General features: G+C 36.1%; 1 protein-coding gene across 8 annotated transcripts in view; it reads right to left on the bottom strand.

The window, feature by feature from the left end:
- Window positions 1-748: 748 nt before the first annotated feature.
- Window positions 749-25708, bottom strand: part of LIN54 (lin-54 DREAM MuvB core complex component) — a 70681-nt gene continuing 45721 nt past the window's right edge. For 7 of the 8 annotated variants that reach the window (XM_082391118.1, XM_082391122.1, XM_082391116.1 and 4 more), the window contains exons 5-13: window positions 20979-21195; window positions 15626-15699; window positions 15064-15261; window positions 13843-13934; window positions 12953-13024; window positions 12065-12167; window positions 11768-11905; window positions 7666-7868; window positions 749-5181 (exon numbers count right to left, since the gene is read on the bottom strand). In XM_082391118.1, the coding sequence (XP_082247244.1) occupies window positions 4980-5181; window positions 7666-7868; window positions 11768-11905; window positions 12065-12167; window positions 12953-13024; window positions 13843-13934; window positions 15064-15261; window positions 15626-15699; window positions 20979-21195 (1299 nt within the window). In that variant the 3' untranslated portion in view covers window positions 749-4979. Of the gene's footprint in view, window positions 5182-7665; window positions 7869-10961; window positions 11561-11767; window positions 11906-12064; window positions 12168-12952; window positions 13025-13842; window positions 13935-15063; window positions 15262-15625; window positions 15700-20978; window positions 21196-25708 lie in introns of those variants that run through there. The other variant, XM_082391120.1, reaches the window with a different exon arrangement.

Raw genomic sequence — 25708 nt, 5'->3', positions numbered from 1 at the left:
TGGTAAGTGTATGTTTTACTTTATAACACACTGCCTGAACTGTTTTTTTGCAAAGTGATGTACCGTGCAGTACTTCAACCAGTTATGTATGAAAAGTTCTAGTTCTTCTACTTCCTCCCTAGCTTTTGGTATCGTCAGGGTTTTGTTTTGAATTAGCCATTCTAATGGGTGTGCAGTGATATATCATTGTGGCTTTCATTTCCATTTTTCTAATGACTAATGATGCTGAACATCTTTTCATAGGCTTATGTGCCATTCACAGTCTTCTTAGGTGAAATGTCTGTTCAAGTCTTTTCCCCATATTTTAGGGAAGGTTGGTTGTTTTCTCATTGAATGTTAGTTATATATTCTGGATACAAGTGCATTATCAAATGAGTCTTGCAAATACCTTCTCCCAGTCTGTGGCTTTTTAAATTTTTTTACTGAGGTGTAGTTGATGTACAGTATTAGTTTCAGGTGTACAACATAGTTCACAATTTTTAAAGGTTATAATGTGGCTTTTACTTTTTCAGTGTTTTGAAGAACAGACATTAGTTTTGATAAGTCTAATTTATTGACATTTTTTCTTTTAGGGATCATACTTCTTAGTTTCATATCTAAGAAACCTTTTGTCTAAACCAAGGTCACAGATTTTTCTTCGTATGTTTTCTTGTAGATATTTTGCAGTTTTAGGTTTTGCATTTAGGTTATGATCTATTTTCAGTTGATTTTGGTGTGTGGTGTAAGTTCATATTTTCACATATTGATGGTATCCCAGCACCATTTGTTAAAGGGCTATTCTTTTCCAGTGAAATACCTTTGATCCCTTGTCAAAAATTGACCACATAAATATGAATCTATTTCTGGGCTATTCTGTTCCCTTGTTCCATGGATCTTTCATCAATACCACATTATCTTGATTAGCCTTATATAAGGCTTGAAGTCAGGTAGGAATCCTCCAACTTTGTTCTTTTTAAAAAAATGTCTGGCTATTCTAGTACCTTTCCATATGAATTTTATAATCAGCTTGTTTTTACAAAAATTCCTGCTGGGATTTTGACTGGAGTTATGTTGAATCTATAGATTAATTTGGGGAGAAATGATATCTTAATAACATTTAATGTTCCAATCCATGAATATGATATGTGTATATTTTTGAAGGTCGTCTTTGATTTTTTTAAATCAATGTTTTTCTACATTTCACATACAGATCTTATACATATTTTTGTACATTTCATGTTTTGTGGTGCTACTATAAATGCTAATTTTAGAATTTCAGTTTCTAAGTGTTCATTGCTACTACATAGAAATACACTTTTGCATACTAATGTTGCTAAACTCACTTATTAGTTCTGGTACCTATTTATTAAGATCCTTTGACTTTCCTATATAGGCAATCACATCACACCATCCACAAATAGTGTCATATTTATTCATTCCCAATCTATAGTTTTTGTTAAAAAAAAAATTTATTGTACAGTGACCTCAGACACAACGTTTTAGAGGAGGGTTTTGTTCCCAATCTTAGGGGGAAGCATTCAGTCTTCACTATTCATATGATGTTAGCTGTAGGCTTTTTTGGTTGAGGATCCCTTCTATTCCTAATTTGCTGAAGAGTTGTTTTTTTTTTTTAATCATAAATGGGTGTTGAATTTTGTCAGATGATTTTCTGCACCTTTTTGGAAAAAAAACTTTTTGAGATATAATTTACATACCACAGTATTCACCCTTTTAAATCATATAATCTAGTAGTAGTTGGTATATTCAAAAGGTTTTCTGCAATTTTTGAGATGCTCATGTAGTTTTTGTTTTGTATGCTGACACACTGAACTACATGGATTTCTTTGAATGTTGGGTCAACTTTTTATTTCTGGGATAAACCCAACCTAATCATGATGTATTTTTTTTTTTTACATATTGCCAGATTTCATTTACTAATATACTAAATTACAGAGTTACATTAAAGTCTGTGGCTTTAAACATTACCCTGCATATACCCTTATGGCTTTTGAATAAACTAAAAATGCCTTAAATGCTTTCATAAAACAATTTTAAAATAAAATTTTAATTAAAGCCTTTATATCTTAACATTTTATAAAATCACTTGGATTATAAAAAGCTCACATTTGGTCTATAGATAAGGACAAAATGTGCATTAAAGAAGCCCTAACAAGGAAAAAACAAGTCCTAAGTTATTTACATAATGAAAAATGACTACAATAGTAAAGGCTTTCTAGCTGGTTGGCTTCCCTCTCCTTTGGGCTGCTGCTTCAGAATTCCTTTATAAAACACATAAGGGATGCAATATGATCACAGGGCTGGAGGTCCTGGTTTGAAGCTGCATTTACATAAGCATTCATTTTCTTAGCTATTTGTGTTATAAAACAATAAAAATAGAAAACTTTTCTAAAGGTATTTTTATTCACATTTTACATAAGACTGAGAAAATGTCAGTTGTCCATATCAAAGAATGGGGAAGCCAAAACAGTAGTCTCTCCCCCAAGGTCACTGCTCCACTTGTTTTTTTTTTACCTGTAACATTGTTTCTGTTTCCCATAATAGTCCAGAGGTAAGACCTACCGGTTGCTTTTAGTGCTTGAGAGAAAAGGACACTAAGAAAGGGCTCATCATAGGAACATCAAACATTAAGAGAAAAGAGTTTCTGCCCTTAAAAGAAACAGTGGAAAAAAGACAAGACATATTCTCATTTCAAAGCAATTTATGTTAATGATAACTGGGCAAAATGATAGATTTATTTTTTAGTTGTGTGCTTTCAGAAGTCATGTCAAATTTACTTAATATCAGATATTTTAAAAGGTTTCTTACATCTTAAATGGTTAAAAGTGGTGTTATTAAAGAAAAAATGCAAACCCTTTTTTTACAGAATAGTATAAATGTTTATTTTCTGTATGATTTACTTTGCTGTCCTGTTTTTACAATATAGAAAAGTGTATTCTTTGAATAGCTCTAGTAAATATAAATTTTAATCTTTCTACTTTGGGATGTAAATAGAGCTAAAAAATTATATACCCAACCCTCCCCAAATAGTCTTTTAAAATTGTTGAATTAATGTGGATATTAATCTTGTTCAGCAATTTGATGCAAATGCCTAAATACAAAAAGTTGTTTAGTAAGTACTACACAGGAAGGAAAAGTCTTAATACTTTAGATAGCTTCCTGAAAATCAGAAAAACTAGTAGCATTTGATTGCACCTTCAAATTTTTACAAGCAAAACATTCTCAAGCAATGCCGTCATACATAATCTACAACTGTAATCCAAATTTCACAAACATTTTATGCACACTGTATATAAATACACATCACAAAGGTGCAATTAGAATTAAACACAGAATATGTACAGAATGAACAAAGTTTAGGTTTAGACAAAAAAGGTATTGTAATCTTTTGAAAAATAACTTGATTAGATATTATTTTATCCTCTTACACTAGTTTACATTTTTACAAATTTTAATTAAACATACTAGATTGAGGTGCTAAGAATGTTTGCACTATCTACATTTAAAGTTACTGCACTATAATTTTATAAATCCAAATTTTAAAAGGAAAATGCTTAATGAATAACGGAATCTTTTTTGGATTACTTAATTTCTATTGCCTATATCTTGCATGTTCATATGAACATATATACACACTTAATACATACAACTGTAGATTCCTTGTAGGAAATGTAATAATCATATACTACTAATTACTGAGGATTAAGGTACCTAGCAAAATGCCTGAATTCCAACATGGTTTTTTCGCAACATAAAATCCAGAGTCCTATTGTAACAGGCTCTTAAATTCATAAAGCTTTTGAATTCTGAATTACTGAAAATGATTTAGGTTATCTTAGTAATTATATGAAAACACTCATACCTTTAGCTAACCAAATCACTGGCTAAAAATAATGCCATAATAAGCTTCCCTTATAAAAAGAAATCCCACTACAATTTTGAAAGCTTTATTAGGAGGCCCCTTTCAGTAAATCAAGTAAGAGTCACAGATTGGTTTGAAACCTCTTAGTTCAAAAGTCTATAAAAAGAACTGTCTGTATAGATGAAAAATCCTTCTCTAAATTCATCTCTTAGAGCTTCAATATTCTTTATTTCTCCATCCAAGCCAAATTTGTTAACTGGTAATTATGTAAGGTTCTATTTTGTCACTACATAATCATAATGTTTACTTCTATTCATATGCACCGCTCATTTTAATAGTACCCCTTAATCACTGACAATTTATTATTTCAAATACATACTGCCTCCTTGAAAGAAAATGGAAACATCCCAGAGCATTTCTTAGTCACTCCTTATTATAGAAACAAATTGTCTGTCCTTGGAGAATTACTTTCTGTCTGTTAACACTTAATATGTTTTTTAAAAAAACAAAATAACTTTTTAAAAGTGTGCCTACGGAGTACTTCCCCTTCTGACAATTCCCAAAGTGACAACAGGATATATTCCAGAATCCACCCTAAAAAGTTGGTTTTTTTTAAAAAAAGATAGTGCTTTTCTAAAGACAAAATGTCATTTGAATATGTTTCATAAGACTTTGTTTATGTAGACATTCTATCTGCTTATATTCTAGATCTAGTACCAAAGAATGACTGGGTAATACCAGTGCTTCTTTGGCTTTTTCTACTGGAACAAAGTCATACAACGCCATACATTATAAATTATATAATAATAATTTATAAATGTTCTTTGTCAATAGAATCAGAAGGACAGAACATCTAGTTCTTAAGAAACCCAAGCACATTAAAAATCTATATAATACAATAAAGAAAAATTCAATTTAGATGGGGCATAAGCAGATTTAACTAAGATTTAAAATGTAATTTCCTCGTTTAAAATTTCTCCTCTTTCAAAATATTATAATGTCAGGTCTCACAAGACTGAATTAACAATACAATAATTGTTAAACTATCTTCCAGAAAATCAAGTGTCCCTGCACCTTCAATTTTCTGTACAGTTCGATTTATCAGTCTTTTGTGCAAGAGTTAGCAATTCATGGCACAAGGGTCACTTTTTGCTTTTCCTGCAGAGTTGATGACGCTCATCAAACATCGCCCGAATTCCTCAAGTATCATCCGTTCAGCTGCTGCCTTTGATTTCCCCTTCTTGTCTGCCTGCTCTGCCTGGGCAAGAAGGCAATTACACGTGGCTTCAGCTACTTCCTTAGTGACAAACGTAAATGGCAATCTGAAATGATTTTTAAGAGAGAGAGAGAGATGATGATGGTGTTGAATAACAGCAAAAGTGGCTGACATTCTTTCACCCAGAAATCTGTCGACATTTTCACGATTCAGCAAGCACACTGAACATCACAGTTTGTGCGATGAACAAAAGCACATCCCAGAGAACTTTTAAAAAGTTAGACCTGGTTTTATTATTGAACATATTTTAAAAATATAACGTTTTACGTAAAATACATATAACCTAGACAAGGTTACCTGGTTAACTGAAACGTAACTCTACATGTTGACTGGATACTGCTATAACAAAAGTCCTCCTGATTCATGTATGTAAGCTCTGAGTGCAGTTTTTGTTTTATTTACTGTTGTTTCTGCACTGCCTAGAACAGTGCCTGGCACAGAGACACTCCATGAATATTTGCTGAATGGATGAATAATATTGGAAATTGAAAGCACTATCTCGTGGACAACATGGAAAATAAAGCACTCTCCCATAGTCCCATATAATGTTTGTAAAAAACAAAAAAAGCACACCAAAATTTTGCATTATTCCATGATATCAAAAACGAAACAACAGGGACACCAGATGCTGTTCTGTACATGGAGTTTCGTTCATAAAGACCTGAACTATTGAGTATTAAAGGCTAGCTATATGTAGCCAAGTTGTAAAGGCTAAGAGACAAAATCGGGTAACCTAATCTAACCAGTAACTCAACAACCTGTAAGTAAGCAGTCACTGATAGAAGGAAACTTCAAAACAAAATGAATGAAGTCTGGGACTTCCCTGGTGGCGCAGTGGTTAAGAATCTGCCTGCCAATGCAGGGGATAAGGGTTCGATCCCTGGTCCGGGAAGATCCCACATGCCGCGGAGCAACTAAGCCCAAGGAGCCACAACTACTGAAGCCCGCGTGCCTAGAGCCCGTGCTCTGCAACAAAGAGAAGCCACCGCAATGAGAAGCCCGCAACGCAACGAAGAGTAGCCCCCGCTCGCCGCAACTAGAGAAAGCCCATGCGCAGCAACAAAGACCCAACGCAGCCAAAAATAAATAAATAAATAAATCTAAAAACAACAACAAAATGAATGAAGTCTGAACTTAAGGCCCACTATGACAAGATAGGGTGACAGGATTTAGGCTGCTATACATTTGTATAGAAATCTTTAAAATATAAAAAGCGTTTAAAATTAGAAAATATTATAATATTAAAATATTACAATAAAATTGAATAAGTAATAGTGTATAACAGTAGCACTCATTATGTAGTATTTGGAAACTATAGGAAAGAAAATGGAAAAAAAAAATTCAAATTTTTGCCACTCAAAGACAAAAGCTTGTTAATACGCTACTAGGAATGTTTTAATACAGTTTTTTTATACTTAGTTTTGATAACAGTGCATAATTTTGTGTTCTTTCACACTTCATAATAACAGATATCTTTCCAAGTTGAAAAATTAATTGTAAATATTTTAGTGTAGCAATATCTTTAATCTCCTCATAGAGATTAGACTTAATAATCTAAGGTTTACTGAAAGCAGATGACCAGAAAGGACCCCTTGTGATACCCCTCATTAAGGTGTCTGCCCATTTCCACTTCATTCAGTCAAGAACTTTTTGCTGATTATACTCCAGTTACAAGAGTTCTTTAGAACTAATATCTGAAATATTTTGTACAAAAGCCTTACTTTCGTAAGTTTTATAAGTTGGATCTTATTTCAACTTCGGCATTTTAAATGAAATACCATTTTCAAGGCTCATTCCATTTAATAATTCCTCAGATTAACCTCTAACAAACTCTCTAATACAAATTCAAGTCAGCATACTATGTTGCATTGAGCCCTGCCAAGCTGTGCTTTACTCCGCACAGCCACGTGAAAAGGGTGATGTGAAGGGTAAGAAAACGGAGGTAAGGCTCAGAGAGGTGAAGTGCTTGTCAAAGTCACAAATTACAACAGAGCACAGACAGGATTTAAACTCAGGTCGGCCTGACTGTAAAGCTCCAGCTTTCCTACTCCAGAGCTCAGCAGTCTAGGGAAATAAGGATAATAATATTTCCTTGTTATTTTCCTTGTTATTCCTGTACAATAACACAGTGTGTGATAGGCTCTCCAACAGGGTGGGGAAAGTGCCACAAGGGCACGGGAAGGTAAGAATGTGAAAAAATATGAATAACAACACAACCAGTAAGAGGTATAAAAATTTTGGTTTTCTTCAGGGTTTGTCAAATTATGTAGTTACCTCATCTTAGTAGGGAGAAATCCAATTAAATTAAGCACAGTGACCTAATACACTACCGTGCATTTTAGAACTGTACAGTATATCTGACAGTGATTTTTCTGTTACTTTTAAATTCCTTTACAAGTAATTACAGATAGAAATTGCAAAAGTCAGGTGTGCAACAACCAAAAGTATGAGCCCAATTTTGCCCAAAAAAAGAAACTTCACCAAAAATGAATATATCATACTATAAAAAGATATTCAAATATTGACTTACTTTCCTCCTCCGCTATTCAAAGCTGGTGTTGGCCTAGTAAGCAAGTCCGAAATCTGAGAGGATAACTTAGTCTTTGCTGCTGTTTGTTGCTGTACCCTTACTTCGGCTGCATCTGCCAAGTGCATCAATGTCTTTCTTTCTGGGCTTTCTTCAAAATTCTTACAGCCAATACATTTGCATATTGAGGAACACATTATTTTTGCCTAAAAGATTTACAAAAGAAAAGCTTCCAAATCAAAACCAAAAGACATTACTATAGTAGACTCCACGATCAAGTCAATAGGTAACAGAGTTAGCTGGTCAACTGACATAGATAAAATGGAAACATCTCTTGCTGACAAACACCAAAGGAGCCAGCTATGCATGTGCATAGGTCCAGCATTCTTGGCCACTCTGAAAGTGGCTATACTATGTTTGTTTGAGGCCTTCCACGCCAATTTTCCCCCACTATAGATTTTCCTACTGATATGAATAACATATGTTCTTTTATTAAAAAATGAGTGATACATTACAATATTAAAAAATAAGGGTCATCCAGAATCCAGCCACCTCAATCAAATCACCATTAACATGTTGGTGACCTCCCACTTATGCAAACACACACACAGTATCATATCAAAGGGATTTCACAGACGCTATTTTTATTATGAATACCTCCCCCTCCCTGAATCCCCTGTCCAGAGTCCCCAAACCCTTCAACAGACCATATTAAACCAGTGTGTCCTTTCATGTAAAGATATATAAACTATATGTATATTTATGAAAAACACAGCCTTTATGTACATATATTAACTCAACCAATACAGAAGTCTTTCTTTTTTTTTTTTTGTTTTACATAATCATATACCCACTTTTCTGCATCTTCCTTTTCTCACACTATACTTCATGAAATCCCTCCCTCCAAGTCATCTGGCATAGGCTGAATTCATCCTGTTTAATGACTGGCTATTAATCCCTGGTATGGATGTGCCACATTTTATTTGGGCATTCACTCCTCTACTGATGGCCATTTATTTTGTTTCCAGTTCTTGAGTTCCACAAACAATGCATAAAAACATTTTTGGGGGGCTTCCCTGGTGGCGCAGTGGTTGAGAATCTGCCTGCCAATGCAGGGGACGCGGGTTCGAGCCCTGGTCTGGGAAGATCCCACATGCCGCGGAGCAACTGGGTCCGTGAGCCACAATTACTGAGCCTGCGCGTCTGGAGCCTGTGCTCCGCAGCAAGAGAGGCCGCGACAGTGAGAGGCCCGCGCACCGCGATGAAGAGTGGCCCCCCACTTGCCGCAACTAGAGGAAGCCCTCGCACAGAAACGAAGACCCAACACAGCCAAATAAATAAATAAATAAATAAATAATAATTAAAAACAACAACAACAAAAAAGTGGAGTGCGTTATCATTTTAAAAAAAAAACAAAAACATTTTTTTGTATGTATTACGCTTTTATTTCTATGAGCTAGGTTTCTAGAATTGGGCTCACTGGTCAAAGGGTACATGTATTTTAATTTTAATAGATGCGGCCAGATTGTTTTTTCAAAAGGCTCTAACACCTCACATCTCATTAGCAATGGATAAAGGAAGCCTTTCCCACATTCCCTCCAACAATGTATACTATAGCTCTTTTTAATAAAGTGAGATCTCGTTCTTTAATTTACATTTCCCAGACTCCCAGTAAATTTTAGTATCTTTTGTTGGCTACTTTTTCTTGTGCAAACCCACATCAATTTAAATAAACAAACCAACCTACTGTCCTTCCTCTCTACAGTAAGATAAATGGATCATATTATGAATACATCTACCCTGTGCCTTTCTTACAATACACTAATAAATTCCATTTACCAAAGGAAAAAAAAAAATGGATATACCTTTTGAGTTAATCGGCTTATTTACTAGGAGCCAGTCTGGGATCCAACTGAAGCAATACTTAATAAGTATCTAATGGTGAAGAGATAAAATTCCTAACCTCTGGGGGAAGAAGACATACTGATAATGGTAATTGGGATTAAGTGTTAAGAATTTAAGAAAGGTTCTAATAATGTCTAATAGGAACTCAGGAGGGAGAAATTAGAAATACAAGTCATCCATTTAGCATTGCTAATTCAACTTCTCTTGTGGCCAAAAAAAAAAAAAAAAAAAAAGAGGGAGGGGGGACAAAAGGTCACAAGAAAAGTCACCATCACTTAAATAATGTGGACAGTCACTCATTCAATCAACAAGCCCTGAAAGGCGTGTGAAAGGGACATGAATGTCTTATCCAGATGCAGACCAACTGGACCAAAAAAGCCAAGTCAATTCAAAAGATGAACAACACAAACCGTCAGACAACATCGTAACTAATTCACAGTGAGCCAACTGGCCACTGCTAGTCAGAGGTCACTGTATTCCAAGTTCTTCCATTGCTTGGTCTTTTAGAACAACATATTAGTTATTAGACATTGTTTATGTCCTGAATGTCAAGGATTTTATCATAATAGATAGAGCAGCTTTCTCTCTTCTAACATATTTCAACCAGTCCACTGCCTTTTCTACTTCTATTAGTTCACAGAATTGTCAACCAGTTCAATTATTTAGTTCATGTATGTCTGAATTTCATATGCTTAGCATGTATTGACTGTTCAATGCTATATGCAAGAAAGGCTTTCTTTGCCCTTCTGACCCAGCTTTATATCAGTTTCCATTTTCTCTTTTTTGTGTGTGGAATTGGTTTTATAGCTTACATGCTTACATATTCATGACAATTTTTGTATGATATGGTCTGTGAACAGAAGCCACCGATTTTGTCAGGTGTGCAAACAAGAGTCAGTCTTTCCCAATGTGGATGAAAAACTGGCTTGTTGGACTCTGCGACACTGTTTAAGAGACTTTCAAAAATAATCTTGATTGTGTGCAATTTTCACTCCTACTGACTTTAGGACTAACAAAATGTTACTTTACTGTACTTCTTGAGAGGAGTATTTGACCTCTGAAATATGTAAATTAAGAATTCACTCCAGAGAGAATATGGTACACAAAGTCTTTACTACGACCCACCCGGTATGGGGTGGGGCACTGGGCTGCAGGTACACGCTCCTAGAGCAGAGCACGCCTGGCCAAGGGAGAGCGCAGTGCTTGCCGGTGTTACTTTACCAGGCCAGGCCTTCGGCCAAAACTAAAATAAGGGTTTCCCTCTGCATATGAAATCTGAACGAATGAAAATATAACAGATGAGAAGAGCCAACCGCCGTAGGAATGACTCAACCCAAAAGATTATCAGTAAAGAGTTTCGGGCGCACCAAGAAACCAACTGTAGTAACCTTGGATTAATCTTGGGCATGACTAGGCTGTTTTATTTAAGCTTTGAAAATAAAAATAACAAACTAAATAGTACTTTGTCTGAAACAAGTGGATCGTTTACACGGCATCTATCAAAGCTGAGTTTCAATATACATTTTCCAGAAAAGATGCTGCCTGACCCATAAATAAAAACAGCCAGTTGAGTGGGATGGTTAGATGGTAAAATGGATGCAGTCACCTCACAATAGCCAATAACCTCATCCAGCAATTACGTATTCCTCCTTACCTATTTTTATGCTCACAAGGCAAACCTTCTAACATAATTTAATTTTCCACAGAGCAGTGTTCTTCAACAGGGCACTACTGGCATTTGGAACAAGATAAGACTATACGCTCAGGACTGCACCCTGAAATGCAGGCTATTATCCATATATATTTCCGAAAAGTCTGTAGGGGAGAAACTGGGTAGTAATACCCCTCAGTGGAGAACCACTACTACAGAGTTCCCTGTCCACTTTGATGTTATTTTTATTGAAAATCAATAAACTGGTGCTGTGGTTCGCATACTTTCAGGTGCAATGACCACGAAGTTATGAGCTGGTAACTCTACTAATGAGACCCCAAGCTGTAATGACAAAACAAAGGTACTGTTCCTCTGAAGCCCTGCTTGGGAGGCGAGAAGGTAGGTCCTCCTCAAATTAGGGCCCTTGGGCTGGCTTTTCAAACTGCAATAGCTAAGTAATTTCCCAGTTTACAAGTAAATTTTTTTGTATGCACTTTCTAAAGTTATTTTCAAAAGATGGTTAGATTATTTTTCCCAACCTCAACTCACCTCATAGCATTCACAGTAGTTTTTAAGACATCCTGATCGTTTGCAATTACATCCTTTGCTGTGACGTCGATCTGATTCTCCCTCCTTTCCTTTCCCTATCTTGGGCTTAAAAGCTTCTGGATTTCTGTCAAGGCATGCCTATCAAAACAGATCAAATATCAAGTGATGTTAAATCACAGTAGATTAAACTTAAATTCTGCAAAGGGAATTAATTTTCTTCATAAGATACTTGAGCTCAACAAAAAAACAGGTGAAATTGTAAACTTTTGCCAGTTAAATGAAATAAGAAATAATAACCTTTATTGCTTTTTGCCTTTCATTTTCATGTTCCAAGTTATTATAACAATTAGTACAATTGCAGTTGTTGCAAAATTCACCATTTGCAAAGCAATCACAGTATCTGGAATATAAAAATCATTGTAAGTCATATAAAAAAGTCATTGTTAAGAGAAACAAAAGTAGAAATTATCTTATTTAATAGCATTATATATGCAGTAAAGCATTTTAGAAATGTACTCAGAGCCACCTACTTATAGAGTTAACAACATGTACTGACAAGGCTCAAAGGTAAAGTCACCAGCTCCCAGAATTTTGGTTTAGATACTTAGTTCCAGTAGTAACAGCTGTCAACACAAGAGCTATGTGATTTTTATGCACCCCAAAAGTAAGTTATTTCAAAATCACAAAAAGGAAAAACATGGGCTATATTCTATTATATTAGTGGAACCTGCTCACGTGAACTACTGTCATGTTTCTTTGGATTCTAAACCCCCATAAGACCATTGCTTTTTATTTAACTGTTTCATGTCAAATCTCTTCAGTACTAACAAGCAAATTAATCAACAAGTTAAAAAAACCACTCAGAGTATCATCTCATTTAAGAGACCAAATATAAAAGTCATAAATAAGATCAGATTTATTAGCAAGGACAGAGATCATGTCTGTCTCATGCAGCTGGATCCCTAACCCCTACTCTAGTGCCTCATCTGTGGTAAAGACTCTAAAATTATTTCTTTCTGAATGAATTAAAGAGTCTTTTTACACTGTCATATGTGTTCATTCACTTGTATGTTTAATTACTTAGACTTATGAAATTGGTCTCTTAAGAATTTTTAGTTATCTCCACTTATTTCTAAAAGCATTTTCAGTTCTATCAAATGAGGAAACAGCAGCAAAAAGACTTACAATTTCAAACACAGCGATTTTGTACAATTACAAGGCTTTCTGGGCCGACTGGCAGACTCAGATGGCATTATGCTACACAGACACAAACAAAAAGATATACATTTTAATCAACTAAAGGTAACTATTTAAACTGAGAAAAGTCTCTAATCTGTAAATTCCTCCTAAAATAAAGCTTTAACAAATGTACCCATCTCTAATAAAAGTTTGTTATGTTATTCCATTTACATTAAGTTGAAAAGCAAGTTGTAGCATGAAAAGAAAGGTAGAGAGCCAAGATATGGATAAAAAAAAAGAAAAGGAAGTTATCAATAGTTTCTGAAGGACATTCCACAAAATTTACTCTTTCTTCTAAGAGAACTAAAGTTGAAATCTCCTAAACTCTTTTGGGATTCAATTATAAAAGGTAGTAAGTAGAAAAGGGTGTGTGAAGTTGGAATTTAGGAGGGGAGAGGAGAGGTAGGCTGGTTCCATGTAATTAACTAAAGCACTGCTTCTCAACCAATACTGGAAAGGCAGCAATTGACAGATTAAAAAACAAATAAACAAAAGAAAAAGCAAAGACCTAAATAACAATCTAAAAGCTAGTTAATATCATTTTAAAAGCATATTCAGGAGGAGATAGAGAAAGAGAGAAAAGAGAGAGAAAATAACAAATCACCTGTGCCGGAACTGGTGAATCCGAGTAAAAGATAACTTGGGAGTTCTCTGACTATTCCTGCAACTTTTCTGTTTAAAGTATTTCAAAATAAAAAGTACGGCAGAGGCACACTCACATGGCTTTGAGGGGAAAAAAATTAAATACATGTATTTTGAAATATATATATATATTTGATGTTGCATTTGACCTGATCCAACAACTTAACTTACATATATTCAAATAGCTCACTCACCCATTGAACGGAAGCCTTGCCTGGGTCTGGATACCAGGTGTTCCGGTAAAGTTAGAGTTGCTTGCTATAGACACATAGGAAGACTGCTGTAGCTACATATAAAGAAAGGTAATTTCAGAACATATTTACAAAAATGGACAATACTCCTAAATATAATGATGGGTAAGAAGCACAAATTCATCTATTAAAATAGGAAAAACAGAACGGAGAATTTCATACAAATATACTCACTACCTCATAGAGCTCTTCTAAAGACCCCAAACTAATACCAGAGTTAAAAACAATGTGGACATTTTAAGGTACTACATGGTATAAATATAAGAAATTCTTTCACAGTGGAATAAGGATATCAGAATTAGGAAATTTCAGATGAATGTCCTGAAAGTACTGTAGTAAAACTTGTATTGGCTAGAAAAATGCAATGTGTCTACTTGTAAATAAAATAAATGTGATCATTTATCACAAGTTACAGAGAATGAGAAGTTACATACGTAATAATTAAGTTTCTATTTTACACACATTTCTAAACATAAGAAAAGAGATGCTAATGATAAAAATACTGAACGCTAATTTTTTCAATCAGTAGCCACATAACATACTCCAAAGTACACTTCTTTAAAGTACACAGGTTTCTGTCTCTCTTATAATCTTGAGTAGATCAACTCAACAGCTTAGAATGTGGTGCTAATTAATATGCTTGATTCTTACATGAAAAAGAAAACAACTTCTATCTTCTTCCAGAAAGCAGCACTCCTAACCCAAGCCAGCCAATTGGATAATATGTGGCTTTGATGCCAAAGATACCCAGATCTCGACAGATCACTACCGATATGTCACTTATTTTCCAAGAACAGGTGAGCGGCACCATACTCATCATGTGAGGAGGAGCTTCATTACAGTCACAGCGCTTTCTAAACTCACTGGGACTCCGCTGATTTTAACTCAATGTATTTTCTCTTGTATCTACATGATCTTGCCCTCCTACCAAACTGTTCTCAGCTCCAAATTGCCTAACTTGTATACTTGACTTGTGCTGTATATTTCTAAATACTAAAGATACATAAAAATAAACTCAGAAGTTTTCATTAACAATTCAAGGTTTTGGAAACAGTCCAAACACTGAGTTAGATGTTTCTGAGTAGTTTTAGAATGTGATAATGCTAGACATCTTCGACCCAATTAACCTTTTTGAAATGCAATGACTTAACTTTTTGCCCATACCTGAGTCACATACTGAGCAGGAAGCACCGCGTAGCCTACATTCCCTGTTCCCGGAGCCGGTGCCAGCACAGTGCCTGGTGGCAGGTTGGTGAGGTTTGGCTGGATTTGTGGCAGTGGGGTGGCAGGCATGATAAGCCGCTGCTGTGGCTGGCTGGTGGTGACTATTTGGGAAGTTGGATTGATTGGTTTCGGAACAACCTAAAAAGAAAGGAAGTATGTCAACGACCACGAAAATAAATTTCACAGTTTCTCAATTCAGTATAAACCTCTTAAAACTTAGGGGATTAAGAGGTCCAAACTATTACGTATAAATAAGCTACAAGGATATATTGTACAACACAAGGAATATAGCCAGTCTCTTACAGTAGTTATAAATGGAGTATAAACTTTAAAAATTGTGGATCACTATATTGTACACCTGTAACTTATATAATATTGTCCATCAACTACACTTCAATAAAAATAAATAAATAAATCTCTTAAACGTAAATCTTAACTTTCAATTTTAAAAGTAAATTGTCTGTTTGGGAGAGACTGAGAGAAGAAGTGATGTGATACTCACTTGTTTGACAGTCTGCGCTGAGACGAGTGGCACTGACATCCGCACTGGGGTGGTGTTAACGACCACTGGCTTTGCTTTGTAAAAAGGAAGGAGGAAAAGGACAGTTTGTATACAGAAAATAGTATTTAAAACATGTAAGATACTTAGTTCCCTCACGATATCCTCGTGAGAGAGCTTAAAGAATTCCACTGCTTTCCTATTTCGAGGAATCTTTAATCAAGACAGTTACTTTCAAAATTCTTTAACCCATCTAACTAGGGAACTTATATCTAAGGTAGCTAGCTGTAAGTCCATCCACTTTATGAGAGAATGTCTGTCGTTTAAGATATTCTACTGAAAATACTTCAGCCTGTATTCAGATGCTTTATATATTCACTACTAAATCCAGTGAGATGAAATGATGCATACATTAAAAACTGCCATCCAGGAACTCGGGTAACAATGCTGTTCTATACTATTTCTAATTCTGTGTACAATTCATTATTTACAGAGTACTACTAAAAGGCAGCATAGCAGCAAGGTTAAGAATATAGTCTCCTCAATTCAACTATACTTCAATAAAAAATAAATTAAAAAAAAAAAAGAATGTAGTCTCCTAAGTCATAAGACCCTGGGGGTTCAAATCCCAATTCTGCTGCTTTCTAACTACTTAAATTCTCTTTGCCTGTATCCCCAATCTGCAATATAGGGATAGTATCTCCCTTACAAGGTAAGAGAAATAAATACGTTAATTCATGAAAATTTACTACAACAGTGCTCAACAGATAGTAAGCGCTCAATAAATGTTAGTTCCCGTTATTGTTATTGTTCTTGTTATTACAACCATTACTGCTACATAAATGTCACTGTAGACAGTGTTCCAGGGAAACTATAGTACAAGACACCTGCTCAAAGAGATTACATTCAAGTAGAGCAGATTAGACGAGTACCCAAATAAAATAAATATTGTTAAAAAAAAAAAAAAAAAGAGAAAGCACTGTGGGAGACCAAAAGGAGACAGAACATAATACACCTGACTGGCAGGGGCTGGCAACGGGGAAAGCTGCGTAGAGGACAGTGCCTGAGACAGTCCTGACCAATGTTCAGGCTGCAGAGCGGGCACACAGACTGGAGGAGGGCAGTCCACACAGAGGCAGAGCAAGAGAAGTGGAGGCTTGATGCTGGGCACTTCACAGAGTGCTACGGGACAGACGGGTTTGGCTGGAACCTAGGGTTAAAGTAGGCAAGCGCTGGCAAAAAAAAAAAAAGGCAGACTGTGGCTGTTTTGTTGAAGGCCTTGAATGTAAGGGTAGAGATCTGTATACTTAATTCAGCAGGCAATGAGAAGTTTCTGAGGACTGTGGTGTTGGGAAACATTGTTGGAATGGCACAAAAAGAAACTGTACGCGGCAGCCGTGTGTAAAACAGAACAGAGCTGCAAGAAACAAAGAAAGTTAGAAGAGTACAAAACATGAGAGTCTAATCTGGGGTGATGGCACTGGGAATGGAAAGGAGAGAACAGCTGCAAGAGACAGGGTGGAGGTGAAAGGATGGCAGGAACCGTAGGTACAAGGGAAAAACAATCGGTTATCACGGAGCTTTCAAGTGAATGGGAAAATGACAGCTATTAGAATTACAAATGCAAGGATGAGCTGATCTAAAGGGAAGATGAAACCTGACAGGGAGAAATACAGTGACGAAGTTCAGGAAAGAGGCTGGTACTAGACCTGTATGTCTGGATCAAAAGAAGTACCATTTCTAATACTGCCTACTGCCATTTCCTCAGTCTAAAGGAGGGATTTAAGAAGACAGAAAGGACATCCCTTCGGGTCTTATTTATGCAAAAGGCCTAGAGCCTGCTATGAAAGAGAGAGGCTGAGATAACGGGATCTAAACTGCTGTGAACACTGAATCAAACAAACTGTTCTGAACAATAAAAGAAAAAGAACAGACTTCCTTGGATAGAAAGGCTGTTAACAATGTTAACAAATTTTTTTTTACTTTTGGTGGGGATGGAAGGGTTGATGGCTGAAGATGGGAAGTTGAGAGCCCTGGAAGAACATTAGAGAGAGAGTACTCTGATCTAAAAGGGAGCAGGCCCCTGCAGCAAGGTGACAAACTAGGGAGAAGGGGGAAGGTGGGAAGGTCGGAGACCTCCAGAAGGAGCGTGTGATCAGTGGTGGTGATCGAATATCTCTGAATATACTAAAAACTACTAAACTGTACTGTATTTAACAAGGGTGAATTTTATGGTAGATGAGAACTGTATCTCAATAACGTTGCTCTACAAAAAGAGTGTATGACCATGAATTACAGGAGCAGTGCCATCTGATACCCGATTTGAAATTGCTTCCTGTTCTGTTTTGATTATAATAACCATTGTAGCAACACTATAAGGACTTAAAAGGAATTAAAAGCCTGAATTCATGCTTGGGACACTGAAGAGAGGACACCCTACACCACTTGTTCCTTGAAAAGGCGATGATGGTCATTGGTTCATGAGCACACAAGCAGCAATTCTGAGGTAACTGCACAGCTAGAGAAATGTAGGAACTTCCTGGTGGTCTGCGAAATGACAGGGAAGGAGTGTGTGTCCTGCCCTTACTCACATCCCATGGGAGTCTTGGATGATTCTCATAAGGATAAGGACAGGGAAGTGTCCCCACGCATGCACGCACACACACACAGAGCTAGAAAACTTGGGAATTCTGGGTTTACATTAGGTTGGCATATGCATGCTGCGTTTTAACTGAAATCTGGGGAATGAAGAAAACAGAAAACGTAGTGGTCAGAAAAAAGAACATTATAAAATATACATGGGAAGGGGGTCATACTTATATAACTACGTCAACAGTCTGGATTTCTCCTCCTCAACTTTTTTTTTTTAACTGGGGCATAGTTGCTTCCTCCTCAACTTTTGAGCATGGTCCCACATTACCACTACTGCAGTTTTCATAGATGCTGGCATAATCTTTAATTTTTTTGGTCTTTAATAGCAATTCTGAACAATCCTTTTAGAACAGTCTCCTTTGAAACTTTAGAAACCATACCTGCAAGTGTTTGAGGGTTTTTAATTTCTTAAATTGATTTCCTCCCTAACCAAGATTGTAGATCATATTCTAAAGAGGTTAACCAAGCAATCTTCTGGGTCCTTCTACTGTGCTACCTGCCATCCAGCCAGCAATTAATATGGTGGAACGTTTGAATACTGGTGTTTGTATGGCTTTGATGGGAAAATGTATAAGATGAGCCCAATTCCCTTTGGCATTTAAGTAAATCCCTCATAGGGAATTAAGCTTTTAGAAAAACACATCAATACATTTTATGAACTACAGCAACTATTTAGTGTATCTCTAATGAAAACTGTAAATTTAACTCCTTCATTCCTGTAAATTTATTCGTGTGAAATAATATATTTTACATATACCCAGATCTTTTATGGGATAGGAGAGCAAGACAAAAAGAGGGAAATATGGGTGGATATGAGGGAAATAGCATGGGTGGTATATGTATGTGAGTAGGTGGGAAGAGGGAATATACAGAGAGAGAGGTGAAGAAGCCAGAGAGACAGAGGGGAGAACAGAGAGGGAAAGTGAAGGAAAGCAAAAAAGGAAGCAGCAGGGAAGCAGGAGGGGGGTGAGGGATTGCTAGGAGGCAAAGAGAACAGCGAGGTAGAGAGAAGCAGAAAGACAGACATAAGGTTGGAAAAGAAGGAAATGGCAAATAACACTAGAATTATGAAATGTCCAACCCATTCCTCCACTCTTCCTGGGTCTTCAGCTTCCTCTTCTACTCATACCAAACGCTTATTCTTGATAATGAGTAAATCAGTGCTAACGTTACACTGGAAATAGATACTCAGCATATGTGTATACACACAAACATAAAATATAACCAACTATATCTAATGACTGCTTTATATCATTATGATATATAAGAAAATAGGACTTGCAGCACTTAGTAGCACTTGCTAAGTAATGAGAGAATATACACTTGACTTCCTTAGTCAGCAGTACATGCAAATTTTATTTTTCCTCTCATTGAGAACACTGTAATAGAAGATTTTCTTTCAAAATCAGGTTAAAGAGGAAATAGAAAATATAATTACTTGAGATGTCTAATTTTAAGAGAATACACACTAAAATACTGTTTCCCTCATGCACCCTCCATTTTCTCCCATCAGTAATTTAAAATCCAAGTTTTTTCTTCCACTTTCCCTTAGATGAACTAGCTATCAGCAACGGACAGCTCCAACCCTCTGATCCCTTAATAAAACTGAAGGCGCAAACAAATGGTCTTTAATTCATCTATTTACATCCAGCAAACAACAGATCATTCACTTGCCATGTCATTTTGACATTGACAGAATATGCAGTAGTCTTCCAAGGAAAAAAATTAGGCCCCAAATATAAACTGTCCTCATCCTTTCACAGTTTCAATTTTTTAACAAGTAGATAAATATGGAGAAAGGTTATGTGTGTGAGTCTGTGTATGTGTATCAGGAGGCTGGAAGGATTAAACACAAACAAAGTAGGACTACAAACAGGAATACTTTTCAGGAAAAATACCAATGAGTAAAATAACATTTTAACTGACTTTCATTAGCAATTACAGATTCAAAGTAAGTAAAGGATGAAAGCTCATATTTATCATTTATACCTTGCCTACTGGTCATTTCAACTGACCCCCAAACCCTGTGTAGTTTAGACGGCTTTGTAGCTTAGAAAATAAGATAAATAATTTGGTTCCATTTAAACTATCCCACTGGCATAACGGTAGGCTTTTAAACCAGCAATAACATGGCTACCCACAAAGTGATGACTAAGTCTGATTATCTGGTATTACAGCACACCGTGTATCAGTTTCTAGCAGAACAAAATACTATAGTTATATACAACTGGGATTCTATTTCACTGCCTTCTGCAACAGCTGCTGATTCATACTCAGCTGAAATGCCATACTTAATCAGGATTTCAGCAAGAAAAGGACCAACTTCTATAATAATGTTCAAAGCATTAATTATTGTTTTTAAAAAAAATGGTTACTAGGGCTTCCCTGGTGGCACAGTGGTTAAGAATCCGCCTGCCAATGCAGGGGACGCGGGTTGGAGCCCTGGTCCGGGAAGATCCCACATGCCGCAGAGCAACTAAGCCCGTGCGCCACAACTACTGAGCCTGTGTGCCACAACTACCGAAGCCCGCTCGCCTGGAGCCCGTGCTCCACAACAAGAGAAGCCACCGCAATGAGAAGCCCGTGCACCACAATGAAGAGTGGCCCCCGCTCGCCGCAACTAGAGAAAGCCCACGTGCAGCAACGAAGACCCAACACAGCCAAAAATAAAAAATAAATTAAAAAAAAAAAAATGGTTACTAACCTTGCTGAAGAGGCTGAGTGTTTGTACTGGGATTCTGACTAACTGCCTGGGTGGAGCTACTGGCTGTTGTGGCAGTAACAAGTCGGACATAATGAAACTTGCTTCCGGGCACTTGAATCTGCTGGACATTGGGAGCAGTTGCCAGAGGAATAATTGTCTTAAATTGTGATGTGCTCACTCCTCCAACAGTGATGGTCTGCACAGCTGATTTCACTGCCTAGTGAACAATACAACATGGCTCTCATTAATCTGCGATTTTATTTTCCTACTTCATTTTTACTCATGACAACCGCTCAAGTAAAAAAGTATGTTTCTGAATTTCATCAAAAGCTGTTGAAAGGAACAACCTGTTCAAAGAGAAACGAATAGTAATAAATACAGGAGTGAAACCAAAATTAATGAGTTCTACCATCCCTAGTAGTTAACTTCCTTGACAGTCCAGGTCAGATGACTTGCTATAAAGAAACTATTACTTAAATTGCAAGAACTCACACAGTTTTGTTAACATCAGTTAAAATTTATAAGAAAAAGGTTATTTAAAAACTTTCAGTATTAAGCCTCATATTCAGAAAGAAAGGACACAGATATTTGGTTTTACTGCTACCCACCAAATTAACTACAGCAAACTTCATTTTCACATGTCCTAAAAGAGAAAGAAACCCCAAAGAAAAGCCCTCATTAAGTCTAGCCAATTCTGAAAGGCTTATATAATATTCCACAGATACAAATGTACCCACTAACCTATGGGTAGAAGGCCAAATTCAATCCAAAATTACCACTATTTTGGTTGTCTAGGGAAACCAATTTTGGATGATTCAGATCTGACTCAATACAATCATTTTAATCATTTTTAATCCTTTCCTTCAGTCCAACAAAAAGCAATGTGACTTCCCAAAAAGCTAAATGAAACATCAAAAGCAGAACAGAACAAAAGCCTTTTAAGATGTCTCCAATTGATGTTTAACCAACGTACGACAGACTGTCATACAAAGCAAAGATCCAGACAAGATTCTCTAATTAGTTCTATGGTATTATTTTATAAATAATTACACCATTACCTATTCTTCAAACAGCCCTCATACCAAAAGACAGGTGACATGACTGAGGAAATCTATATTCATTATATGGATGATAATTTATAAAAGAATAATTCTGAAGAATTTGAACATTTTCATAAAAGTACAGAGGAAAAAAGGAAGAATGTCATTAGTTTGGAAACTCTACAGATAGTACTCAAAGTAGATTACTTCAGCATAAAATAATTCACACATTATCAGTAGGCAGAGGCACCACAGAGTAGATTTAAAATAAAGATAAGAGATAACAGCCGTGATGGTGAGTTAAATGAAAACATAAAACTTAAGAAAAGGGATAAAATGTGTACATATGGAAGCTACTGAAAAATCAAGCAACCCATGAGTCAGATGCATACAATGGTACAAGAGACACTGTCCTTGGTCTATCGACTCAAAAGGAAAAAAGAATACTATTTCCAGAAACAAGGTAGGGGAAGGGGGGTGGATAAACTAGGAGTTTGGGATTAACAGATACACACTACTATATATAAAATAAACAACAAAGACCTACTGTATAGCACAGAGAACTATATTCAATATCTTATAATAACCTATAATGGAAAAGGATCTGAAAAAGAATATATATATATATGTATAACTGACTCACTTTGCTGTACACTTGAAACTAACAACATTATAAATCAACTATACTTAAGTTGAAAATTTTCTTTAATAAAAAAAAGAAAAATAAATTATGTTTAAAAAAAAGAAACAAGGTGCCTCAGACGTAATAGTTAAATTTACTGGGTACCTAACACAGAGGACATTGCTTTTGAAAACTCTAAGATTATCTGATTTAAATCTAGCAACCACATTATGAGCTAAGTACAGCATGGCACAAGTACCAGGGCTGGTTTAGTTAAGTTTGCACAGTATACCCTTTTTCCAACTCTACGTTCAACTTTTTTTTGTCTTTTTTTTGGCCATGCTGCGCGGCTTGCGGGATCTTAGTTCCCCAACCAGGGATCCAACCCAAGCCACGGCAGTGAAAGAGCAGAGTCCTAACCACTGGACCGCCAGGGAATTCCCTCAACTTTTCTGTATCCTAAACTTCAAGCTACAACTCTTACAAGCTGTAAATAACTGGCTCTTTTAAAGATTTTTTTTCTGATGTGAACCTTTTTTTTTTAAAAGTCTTTATTGAATTTGTTACAATATCGCTTCTGTTTTATGTTTTGGTGTTTTGGCTGCCAGGCATGTGGGATCTTAGCTCCCTGACCAGGGAGCGAACCCACACTCCCTGCATTGGAAGGCGAAGTCTTAACCACTGGACCGCCAGGGCTCTTTTAGAACAAAGCCAGATCTGACTGTATTTTTTATCAGCATACGTCTATTTACATCTAATTAACTGTTTGGATTTAAATCTACCGTTGGACTGTTTCCTATTTGAACCACCTGTCCTCTTCTGTTCCTTTTTCTCTCCTTTTCTGCCTGCTTTATTGTTAAATGTTTCATTATTTCATTTCCCCCGTGGTAGCTTGTTATTTATACATTATGTTACTATTCTTATAGTAGTTGCCCTAGAGATTACAATGTTCCATGTAGGAATTAAATTAGTACTTACACATCACTAAGACAATACAAGAACCACAGAACGTTAACACTGTTTATTCTTGCCCCATCTTTGTGCTACCATTAAGTATTCTTTAATTCTCCATATAATTTAAACTCTATAAGACATTCATTTAGATATACCCACAAATTTACCCTTTCTGTCCTTTCTATACCCTTTCTGTGCTTCCATTTGGGATCATTTTCCTTCTGCCTAAAGAACTCACTTTAGGATTTCCTTAAGTGCAAGTCCGCTAATGAGAAATTCTCTACACTTTGGTTCTCAAAAAATGTCTAATCCTTTTTTTTAATCTCTCTTTTGCTTGATAAAGTCATCTACTGAATTCTTAATCTCAGTGTTCAGTTTGAAAATATTCATCTGATTCCTTTTTATAGTTTCTAATTCTCTGCTGAAGTTCTTCATCTTGTTAAATAAATTTCTGAGTATATTAATCTTAGTTATTTAAAAAGCAAATCTGATAACTCCACTACCTATACCTCTCTGTTTTGAATAATTTGGTCTGGTTGCCTGATACGCCTAATGATTTTTGACTAAGTGCCAGACACCGGTTACAAAAAATTAAGTAAACGCCTAATGATTTTTGACTAAGTGCTAGACTTCGTTTGTGGAAAATTAAGTAAATAATTTGAGGCTTAGAATGATTTTATATTTCTCCAGAAAGCATTCACTTCGGCTTCTGGCAGGCAGTTAAGAGTAGGGGCAGATTACCCTAAACCAATAACAAACCGAGCTGATTGGAAGCTGAGCTTCAATCTTTGGGAGGCCTTGTCCATTTCTGGTTCACTCCTCCCCCAACCAGGACTCCAGTATCTACCAGGCTTCCTCCTCCTTGTTGGCGCCTGAACCCAAAGTTCTGTCCACAAGGTCTGTAAGACGGACAGGTCTGCTCAGCTCCTCAACTTTCTGGGACCACTTTCTGCTCATCTTCTCAGTCTCTCAGCCACAACTTACAAATCAGCAAATGCCCTAAGGGGAAGGGTCACACTGAACACCAGGCAACTTCTCTAGGCTTCCCGTGACTTCAGGATGGTGGCCTATAATGTCCTGGTTCCCCTGGTAGGTCTCCAAAACCTTCAAACAAATTTTTTAAATACATTTTATTTTTCTTTTTAGTTGTTCTTGGTGGGACAGTTGGTCGTCAACAAGCTAGTTCTGCATAGCAAAAACAGAAAATCCAGCTGACTTTTAATCTAGGTTCCAGCATTTCCCAGTTGAGTGACCTTGTGCAAGTAACTTAGCTTCTCTGTGCCTAAGTTTCCTCATTTGAAAATGTTAAAATGGCACCTTTCTCATAGGTCTCATAGGATTGTTATAAGGATTAAATGAGTTAAATTATGTAAGGTGCAAATAGTAACTCATCACATATTATAATGCTCAATTAGTGTGTATCATTATCATTATTCCCATTATAGATGGAGAAACTGAAGCTCAGAGAGATTTAGTAACTTCCCCAAGTTCACACAGCTAAAAGTAGAAGAGCCAGGATTTGAACCAGAGCCAACTCCAAAGCCCATTTTCTTAAGACACTGTAATGCCTCCTACTGTAGACAGTTAATGAACAGTTACTAAATGACTGAATAAAAGTAAATAGCATTTAGTCCTCAAGAAATCTGTTAAGAACTAAAGTTGCACATCTGGCTCTGAGAAACATGAAAGTATTTTTTTAATCGGTTAGTATACTGAATAGAAGTATAAATAGCATTTTTAAAAAACTTTTTAATTTTAAAATAATTTTAGATTTCACAAGAAGTTGCAAGACTAATACAATGTTCCCATGTACACTTTCCCCAAAAGAAAAACATCTCACATAACCATAGGACATTATCAAAACAGTAAAGTGACATTTGGTATAATACTATTAACTAAATCACACAACAGACCTTATTCAGATTTTACCAGTTTTTATACAGACTTTTTTTTGGATGTACACTAAAGACTGTATAAATTCATGTCACCTGCATCACCATCAAGATACAAAATTGTTCCATCATCACAAAGAAACTCTCTTGCACTTCCCTTTATAATTATAACCCTAACTCTTGGCAACCACTGATTACAATGCATTTTTTTAACACCTAAAA

The sequence above is a fragment of the Balaenoptera borealis genome, assembly GCF_965194805.1.
Source record: "Balaenoptera borealis genome assembly, chromosome: 4".
Lineage (NCBI taxonomy): Eukaryota > Metazoa > Chordata > Mammalia > Artiodactyla > Balaenopteridae > Balaenoptera > Balaenoptera borealis.
The sequence above is the reverse complement of the archived record's forward strand: the minus strand, read 5'-3'. Positions and strand labels throughout refer to the sequence as shown.